Source organism: Oryzias melastigma, linkage group LG4, assembly GCF_002922805.2.
Source record: "Oryzias melastigma strain HK-1 linkage group LG4, ASM292280v2, whole genome shotgun sequence".
Lineage (NCBI taxonomy): Eukaryota > Metazoa > Chordata > Actinopteri > Beloniformes > Adrianichthyidae > Oryzias > Oryzias melastigma.
In genome coordinates, this window is record NC_050515.1 from 281,315 (window position 1) to 291,284 (window position 9,970).

Genomic DNA, 9,970 nt, shown 5'->3' on the forward strand with positions numbered 1-9,970 from the left:
GGCCTAGTCTCAGATAATTTATTAGAAATATAAATTGCTTTATGACCTGTTAGTGGAAAAGGAAAAATGTTAACTTCAATATCATCTGCACTTAAACAATCAGACACCAGCCAGTAATCAATGTGAGATCCATCATTATTACTCCAGGAATAAACAGAATCTGATTTTTCTCTCCAGACATCTTTTAGGTTATATCTCTGCATGAATAAATATAAGGGACTGTTGGAAGTTATCGCTCGTGGGGGCCATCTGCCCAATTGATTATTTCAAACCTTAATAAAATCCCCTCTCTTTAAAATAATAGCATCAGGAAATGTGTTAAGGCCACAAATTATATCATTTTCAATCAAAGAAAGGAGCTGGGAGTTTTCAGGTTTGGAGTTGTAACCGTATATGTTAATAGTAGTAAAGATCTTCCTGTGCGTGGATATTATCATGAATACATCATGTCCCTGACTGTCACATTTGCTCTGTAAGATGTCACCTTCAAATTTGGTTTTAACTGTGAGAGGGCCAGCTGAATGCTGCTACCAAGTGATGGGTATATATTTTCACCCCATTGACACTTCCAGAAGTTTGAAGAAAAAAAGAAAAAAAAAAATCTGTTTTTAATTGTTTAGCAAATAGGAACAGTGCTCTATGTTTAATGGTGTTTTTTAAACCCCTGGCATTCAAAGAACCTAAAGTTAAAGACAGGATTTAGAAATAAAAAAAGAAGAATGAAAAATCAGAGTAAATTGGAGTGTGTTGTGTTTCTTCCAATATGCGCCATAGTTCACATAGTGGGAAAACTGTTTTAAATAATGTTTATGCTATCTTTAAGAACTTAAACATAAGATAGCACAAAAAATGCATTTATATAAAATTACATTTCAGCTGCCAAGCTAGTTATACATGAACATGAACGTCTCTTCCCAGGTTAAATTCACTTGTTCTACGGGATATTTTAGGGGATAATTGTAAAAACAGGAATGGTTTGGATCAGTGACATTGTTATGAGCAGCTATCAAGCCACAAAGTTTCAAGCTTTCAAAATAAGAGCGGCCAAGTAAAACAAGAATCTCTGGGTGAACGTATTTTAGAACATTACGTGACAATAGTCACTTTCAGATTTTTGACAACAGCTTCCAATCAATGTGATCATGTTTACCTTTATTTTCCCGCAGATCAGACACAGTTATGAGCAAAAGCAAAGGGTAGCTATGTTACAACCACGGAGAGCTAACAGCAGCTCACTGACTGCAGAAGAAAACATTGAAACATTCATAAGTTTGACCTTAATGTCAGCCACGCTGAAATTGACTTACTTTAGCTGTTTCCAAGGATTTTGTAAACACGGGAATGTAGGCAACTTTTAACTTGTCAGAAAAGATCTGTAGCTCCATGTCTCAAACCTAAAGCTAATGCTAGCGTTAGCATCAGCATAGATTCAAAGAATAAAATCATAAATACCTTCACAATTAAACAAGCAGCATTCACTGAAGTACTTGTAACCTTTGTCTGGCTGTAACCGGGTCGTCAGAGAGAAATAATCCAGGGGAAGCAGCAGGAGCCTTCTGCAGGAAGCAGGGCTACTGACACTACTCTGACTTGTGAACGATCTAAGAGGAGCAAACGAAAACCACCAGGTTGGACATTTATCAAATAAATATTGTAAAAATGACAATTGGTTAGGTTACTCTTCATTATTTATGTAAAATTGCTTTAAACAGCGCTCAGCAGTCAGCTTTGTCGTTTAAAAACAAAAGAACACTCCGGCGGTGTATGACGTCACCTGATGTTTCCCAGCATGCACTGCGGCTCAAAGTGTATCTTTTTAAAATAAAATCCTTTTACAGTTATATTTTTTTTTCTTCGTACTTTATTTACAAGTAACATATAGTATATCATTCAAATTTGAGAAGAAAAGAAAAAAAATTGGAATCAAAACCATTAGCTTGGAAGTAGGGTGTTTCACCCCACTATAAAAGCCGATCAGCGACCAGCGGTCTATTGGGATTGGTCAGTCTTATATGCGGGAAAAGAATTAGCCTCTACAGTTGGTAGTTGGGATGCGAAGGAGGTTGGAGGATGTAACTGTAGGGAGCCGTAGGCTCTCTGGGGTCGCCACGGCCATGGAAGGTACTTGTAATACGTGGGAGGCTTTGTCGTAGTTATAAGGTAAGTACAAACATCATAGAAGTAGGATCGTGACGCAATCATAACGTAATTACGTAATAGGGAAACATATAGTCTAATGCTAATAAACCCCCTCGTCCATGTTGGGTAGCCTCTCCGCCTAAGGTAATACAGACCCCTAAGTTGAGCCCTCGCTGCGGACTGACCAATTCTTTTAAACAACCTATATTCTAGTTGTAATACTGTAGTACCTGCATCAAACTAATACACTGTTTTTCGACCTTTTTTGAGCCAAGCTAGATTTTCTTCTTTTTTTCTTCCTTGACAAAAATTCTGCGGCACAAATATGTAAAACAGGAGAAACTTTACTGAGTTACAGATGTATTGAGCCACAATCTCGTGACAATTTTTCTGGCAGAAAAGCTGGAAGTTGCAGCTGTTTTTCCTTAATGCTGTAAAGAAAAAGTCGTGGTAGTTTTAAATAATAATTTTCAACTAAATTAGTTGAAATTTTGCTCAAGTAGTTGTTTTTCCCTTTATTGATTTATTAATGAATTTATTGGCATGCAATTTTATGTGACCTCACATAAAACAATAATAGATTCTTTCCAAAGAGTGGTTTATTTTTTTATATATTTCTTAAAATTTTTGTGCCAGAGCAAGTGTCATTTTTGAAATATATGATCACAATTATGTTTAATTGTAACAACACCAAAAGTGAACATTTTGAAGTTTCATCATTTTTTTTATTTAACAAAAATGCTTTCTTTATTTTTGGGTGAATAAATCGTTTCATTTTAGTAGCATAGTGCAGAAGTGCAGTCACTTAAACTAAATGCATTATGGGAGATGAGGTCCAAAAACTGATGGTGGACAGACTCACATCTTGATGTTAAATGTTATTAGTGTTTTGCTTTAATAAATGGGCCTCAGTGAGCAAATATCTTGAGTGTGTATACATCTACTAATACCTTTTGAAATACTTTACACGTTTTATTAAATATACATATTAAAGCTTTAAAAAATACTTGCAGGGTTTTATTTAGCTTTCTGTAGTTGGTTCAGATTGCCTCATTTGATTTAAGTCTTATGCTAGAAACAAATTAAGGAGAAAACCGGCATGATTCACTAAAGGCTTAATAAACTATTGTCTTTATTTTTAGTAAGCACATAGCTTAAACACTTCAAGTTTAAAGCTAATTATGGTTAAGATGTCTGTTTTACATACATCCAGTCGCCGCATGAACCGATAAGTCGACTAATGGAAAAAAATAATCGGAGATTAGTCGGCTATTGAAATAATCGCTTGTGGCAACCCTAATGCTAAATTGGTCATTTGGTCCAATTTCATATTAACCAGTGGAGAGCTAAAGTCCCACTTCACTGTTTACAAAAATACAATCTATTTTTAAGATATTTACAATTATTGAATTATTATAGAGTTATATTTTTCTGTATAAAACAAGTTTAATTTTACTTTAAATGACAGGAAAAGTAAGTTCTTTTTAAAAATAAAATACATCCGGTATTAAATGAGGTTCTCCTGTTGCAGATTTACTTGAATTAAAAATGAAGGTAAGTCATGTCAAATAATTTTCTATGATATTAATTTTGGTACACTGTTGTCCTTTTTCTCCTTATAATGACTACAAGCATGACAACATTGGTGTAGAATTTGATTAAAGTGTGTATAACTTAAGCACTTTGTAACTGTTGTGCTGCAAACATATTTGCAGCATTTTCAGCACTGTTTTGCTCTATTTTGCAGCACTTTTCTAATGATGAATATTCTGACAGTAAATTAATCATTTTACCATCGTTATGCTCAGTTATGTGACAAGATTAAACTCATTAGGAGTGGGCAAGCCCACAAGAACTCTGAATTTTAGTATAATGTCAACACTAGATAAAGAAAGAAGACATTTTACTACAGCTGGATAACCGTTGGATTAAAAATCTTTAAAAAAAAAATGTCTTAAAGACAAAAAGCCACTCCAAATGGTGTCACACGGGGTTATTTTTATTTTAAGGGCGGAAACTAAAATTGTCCGACATTCCTTGAACGCAACCAGTAAGGGGGGGGGGGGCGCTTTGAAACTGTTCTTAAAGTTTGTAACACACACTTTCAATGTTTTGTTCTGAATTGTGTTTACATTTGTGAAGTATTTCCTCAAAGTTTGTAACTTTACCCGAAATCTTCCACGGAAGAAAACGTCGTTAAGTGGTGCTGCTAGCCACCATGCTAATGCTAACATGGTGTGTTTGCGGTCCCGCCTGAAATCTGAGCTCCCAGCAGGTGTTTCGCCTCGCGGATGAGAACCTCCCAACGGTGCAGATGTGCGGGTGTGTTTGAGGGCGTCCGGACTCCGAAGGCGGAGAGCAGCACCTCCTCCCCGCTGTCGGTGAAAGTTTCGGGGGCTCTTTAAGAGGAGACGGGCTGGATCTGCTGATCTGTCAGCCGGCGCAGTGCCGCCCCGCTCGCGCATCCTGCCGCAACTCCGCGGCGCCGATGATGGGAATAGAACTCGTCCCGGCTCCGTCGCCATGTCGGTCTAACGCGCAGGTGTAGAGGCTATCGGGACACCGGCGCGGTCATCTCCTCATCACGTCATACACGTTGGATGTGTTGACTCTGCACTAATGACTTTTGCCGCCCCGGCGGGGATGGGAAGCGTCTCCAGCGGCACCGCTCTGTTCGCCGGGTGGTTCGGTTCCGCCGGGTAGAGGAAGCATCACTTTGATCAAGTAAGAGTCCGCTCTGTCACGTGACTGTGCGACCAGAGCGAAGTTTCCACCATGTTTCCGCGCGGCTGATTTGACCCCCCCCTCCCGGAACCCCCCTGTGTTCTGTAATTACAGCTCGGTTCCTGCCTGTGTGTCAGAGCTCGGCATGTCATCGGTGGTGGTGTCCGGGCGGAGTGAGCTGAGCCTGGGGGAGCTGCCCATGGAGAGCTGGATGTCGCACCTGCCATGCGCTCTGTGGGACATCCCGCTGTACCACCTGGCCATCCCGGGTAGGCTCTTGGAATCCTGCGTTTTGGCGCACAGTAACACCTATAGACAGTATATATAGTACATTTATGTCGGTCGTAACACCAGAAAGTTGTGCACGGTCACGTTTTTAATAGGTAAACATATGGGAGCTTCATATGTGATGTACTCAACGCACAATTCAAACAAATTTAAAATCAAATGAAGTGGAAAAATCATTTTGCGCAACTATATTGAAAGATCAATGCATATATATATATATATAATATATGATTTACTTGTCAAATGTGTTGTTAAATATGCTTGCAGTGGCTGAAAATGACAAGTTGACCCTGTTATTATTTCTTATTTGTATGTTTGATGAACTTAAAGACCCACTCTCATGAAAATAGTGTTTTTAATCCGGTCTTGTAGCATTTTCTGATGATGGAGGACGCACATAAAGAAAATTAGGCTTAAAATTGTATTTTTGAGTATTTCTATATTCAAATTGCTGTCAATCAGGAGCAGACAAAAAAATGCAGCTTCAAAAAGACATAAAAGCTAAAATCATTCGCTCCATTCTGATCCACGTGCAGACAAAAAATTCATTGTTTTCTGCGTCCGAGCTGTCATCTGGATCTAAACTGTACGTCTGGATAGCTCCAATGTTGCTAGTCATTTTTGTTGTTCAGTTGGGGCTATGAGGGGCTGTAAGCTAGAGTGTGTAAACAGAAGGGTGACAGGAAGGGGGGCGGGCTTGCTTTGCACCAGTCCCACACACAACTCAGAGGTGGATTTATTAATGAATATTTTTAATTTTGTAATTAAAAGACCACTGGGAACACTTTTAAAGTAGATGATTGGAGTGGGTCTTTAATCTTCCACCGTTCAGTGCAGAATTTTCTTTAGTACTGGATAAATTTATCTATAGGTGTATTTATGCTTCCCTTCTTGATATAGCAAAAAAAGTAATATTTTACTGTTATAAGTGCACCAAGCAGGTGAAAAGAGAAATCCGGCAAACCAAAGAAAACAGCCAACTTCCAAAAGCTGTTGCTTGCAAATTCATTAATTTTGTCACATAGGAACAAGGAAACATTGTCAAACCCTCCCTATATAGTCAAGAACTGTCCCTTCAAACTTTCCTGCAGCCAATAGAAAGACAGCACCTGCAAATGAGAAAAAAACACTCCAATATGACAACAATTCTTCTCAAACATGAAACCTCAAACCAGGAGAAAAAAAATACTTTCTTTTTAAATGTATTTATGCATATATGACACCTGTATTACCTGTGCTCCGTTTAGGCAGCCACAATGCCATAACCTACTGTCTGGACATGAATGACAGATCACCTGTGGACCCAATGCAGCCAGACATGCTGCAGAAACTGGACAAATACATGAAGCCTCTCATTCGCCCCTTCGTGTACAAGTGGGCTATCACACAGGTACGGCTTCCTCCCGGCACAGAGGAAGAAAGTCGTGGCTCCACTGTGATTAAACAGAACGTGCCGTGTGTGCAGGAGTACACCATAAAGCAGCAGCTGGACTGCGGGGTCCGATACTGTGACCTGAGGATCGCACACAGGCCCAACGACAGCTCCACCGATCTGTACTTCTACCACGGCGTTTACACCACGCTCACCGTGGAGGTGAGGCATGAAGACATCAATGTTTCCAAGTTAACCATTTTTAACTAAAAATAAAAAACAACAAAATGCACAGAATTGTTCAATTTCACTTTAGGAAAACTTCACATAAGAATATTTTTTTATTTTCACAATAACTGGGATGGATACTACAGACTATTTTTAGTGTAAGATGCAAAATCTGGAGTATTCTGCCAGGCTAAGGAGTGCACTATATTGCACATTTATGCATTATTTTTTTTCTTACACTGGTACAAAAATGGACACTGTTTCAAACATTAGATCAATGCTTTGTGGAAGAGCGATACTTCCAATATGAACTCATACTTTTGTCTTTCTGGCAGACCGTCCTGATGGAGATAAACGAGTGGCTGGACGCACATCCTAAAGAAGTGGTGATCCTGTCGTTCAGTCACTTCCTCGGCCTGAGCCAGGAGCTCCACATGCTGCTGATCACAACCATTCGCAACGTTTTCTCTGCCAAACTCTGCCCCAAAGTGGTATGGCTGCTCAAAAATGGAGATGTTTCTTTTTTTATCATCAGCACATCATGTATGAGGGAAGCCTTAATTGTTAAATTAATTACAGGATCAATCGCCTTGAGTCTGCAGTCAAACACATTTCCCTCTGCTCTGCTGCAGTCATTGAGTTTTATCTTGTTCTGCTTTCTCTGGAAGCAGAAGTTACAGACGAAGCATTTTCTTTCTTTTTAGTCCCACACATTAAGTAATGATATGGCTGAAGCACAAATAAGCTCTTTAAGATGAAGAGTAAAACTGAAACAACCAAAAAAGAAGGACAAACACTTTTTTTTATACTTCTGGTGGTTGAAGCTCATAAAATTGGCTATTGGAACCACCGTAAAGCAAAACCTGCACCCCTTTTTTAAATGCAGCCCTGAAGCAGGACGTAAAAATGCTGCATTTACTCTACAGTTGGTGAAAAAGCTTCTGGCTCTGTCAGGATTGGCAGACATTCAGATAGTTTATCACTGAAATGCGCACAAGTGCATTCAGTCTAAGTGCAGAAAGAAATAGGAAAAGAAGACACTTGTGTGCATCTCTTTAGAGCTGAAGTCTCAAATGGGCTGTATTTGGGGGTCAAAGTGACCTCTGACTCATGTGGATGCTCCAGCTGCTGCCTGACAGGTGAAAATCCACATCACCTCATCTTTGAGAAAGACTGCAGCAGATGGGGAGCTACATGCCACATTACCAAATGAATTGGGATGACTTTGCTGTTTACTAAGACACAACACAATTCTGGGATTAACCTTTGATTTGTTTCAATGCATTTCCACCCGCAGAGTTGCGCACGAGAGCATGAAGACGCTCATGTAGGAGTGAAGGGCATTAAGTTCTTACGAGAACCAAAGATAAAAACCCATCCTTTGTCAGATTTACCTTTACTGGGTGTAACCCGCTTTGCACAATGACCACACCTTCTTACATAACTCACTGACTTCTGCACAGGTACACCACATGACCAGAAGTCCCAGTTTTACTCACAGAAAGCAAACAAAGCAGGAAGCCGACACTATGATTAGTCAACCTGAGACGGGACTCCAGTGACTTTGGAAAGCAAAAGTCGTAACAATCTGAGGAGAAGACAGGTTAAGCTGCTCTGGTTCTTTGCAAAGTAACAAGGTGGTGGTGATGCATGCATTTAAGTTCTGGGAAAGAATGATCAAATTTTAAGTTTTATGTCACACCTGCTGAGAAAACTAGATTGTTTTTATTGGGTTGCAAAAAAGCTCTCAAAATATCAATTTAGAAGAGGCTTTTTGTCCGAAGCAGTGTAAAAGTTTGTTGGAACTGGGGAAAAATATGTCTTGCAATGACGGTCAATCCTTTGAACTTAATTTTCTAAATGAGTGTTAGGCCCACTGAGGTACAACACCTGATGCTGTGGCTAAAACTATCAGGGTCTGCAACCTTCAACACTTAAGGAGCCATTCAATTTCTCACAGATGAGAACTGAAAGGGGCCATACCATGAAAAAAACTACTTTTTGAGCTTCAAAGTGCATTATACTGTTTAATCCTCACTATAAAGAACCCCAAAGCGGTATTTTGATCCGTTCATGCATTTAATAGTAATCCTCTAAAAATCTGCACTCTCAACAGCAGCCTTGAACCGAATTGTGGAGACATTTAATCATTGAATTCTTATTAGGTAGTGTAGCATCAGTAGTGTTTTTTAAAGCTTACTTTATTATTTGTGGTGCATCTCAGATAGAAATTTGTAAATTTTAATTACAGTATTTTCCGGAATATAGTCGCACCGTTGTATAAGTCGCAAGAGATAAAAAAGTCTAATCAAGTAAAAGAAACCACATATAAGTCGCTCTGGAGTATAAGTCGCACTTTTGGGAGAAAAATGTTTGAAAAAATCCACCAACCCGTTAACCCTAACCCTCATTTTGGTTCGGGAGCCGCATTCAACACTTTTGATCTCAAGTGGGCGACCAGTCAAATAATAGCAAAATAATCTATGGTCAACTTGTTATCTGTAGCTTTGTTTTTGCTTTTTTTTCTTCTCGGATGTAAAAAAATGCTTAGAAAATCAAGTAGCCTAATCATTTATTATTACAGATTCATTCTCAGAGACCAGTGGAATTTTAAAAAAATGGATTTCACTTTTTTTTATAGTTTATTCAGTTTTACACAGACTGAATATTTTACATCTGACATTGAGGTAATCCTGATAATAAACTCAAGAGGGGCATATGGAAATAAAATACCTGCCTAAAATATAATTGTGCAAAAAAGTAAAAAATTAAACAAAATTAAACTTCCAACCATTTGTGAACAATTTGGAGTTAACCTCCTTTTCTCTCCTGAAACTCGGCCTTCACCAGGCCGTCAATATTAGGATTCAAATCCTGAAATTTCACAATGACATTCAAGTGTACGAAATAAAAAAATGTCCAAAAATCTTTTTCCTGTTGGCTGCTTTCCCTTTACTCCACCTAGTGGCGGACTTCCGCATTGCGTTCATTTCTTTACGTAACTATAAGTCGACCACAGGAATGGGCTCAAAACTTGCTTTCCCCCCCCCCCAACATCCTTATATTTTTTTCTCATTGTGACTGGGCCAGATTAAAACATCTGGAGAGCTGGATCCGGCCCGCGGGCCGTATGTTTGATATCCCTGACTTATACGCAGACGCAGCACCCTCTAGTGGTTGTTAGAGGAAACAACTGCTAAAGGACAACCGGTGTTTACT

The 9,970-nt window shown here is 39.0% G+C and overlaps 1 protein-coding gene across 4 annotated transcripts in view; it reads left to right on the forward strand.

Annotated features, from left to right (window-relative positions):
* The first annotated feature begins 1,558 nt into the window (after positions 1-1,558).
* plcxd1 (phosphatidylinositol-specific phospholipase C, X domain containing 1) overlaps positions 1,559-9,970 on the forward strand; it is a 9,499-nt gene continuing 1,087 nt past the window's right edge. Inside the window, exons 1-6 of one of the 4 annotated variants that reach the window (XM_024279333.2) lie at positions 1,560-2,160; positions 4,412-4,863; positions 4,978-5,132; positions 6,399-6,541; positions 6,617-6,745; positions 7,087-7,242. In XM_024279333.2, the coding sequence (XP_024135101.1) occupies positions 5,009-5,132; positions 6,399-6,541; positions 6,617-6,745; positions 7,087-7,242 (552 nt within the window). In that variant the 5' untranslated portion in view covers positions 1,560-2,160; positions 4,412-4,863; positions 4,978-5,008. Of the gene's footprint in view, positions 4,864-4,977; positions 5,133-6,398; positions 6,542-6,616; positions 6,746-7,086; positions 7,243-9,970 lie in introns of all 4 variants that reach the window. The other 3 variants (XM_024279332.2, XM_024279334.2, XM_024279335.2) reach the window with 3 other exon arrangements.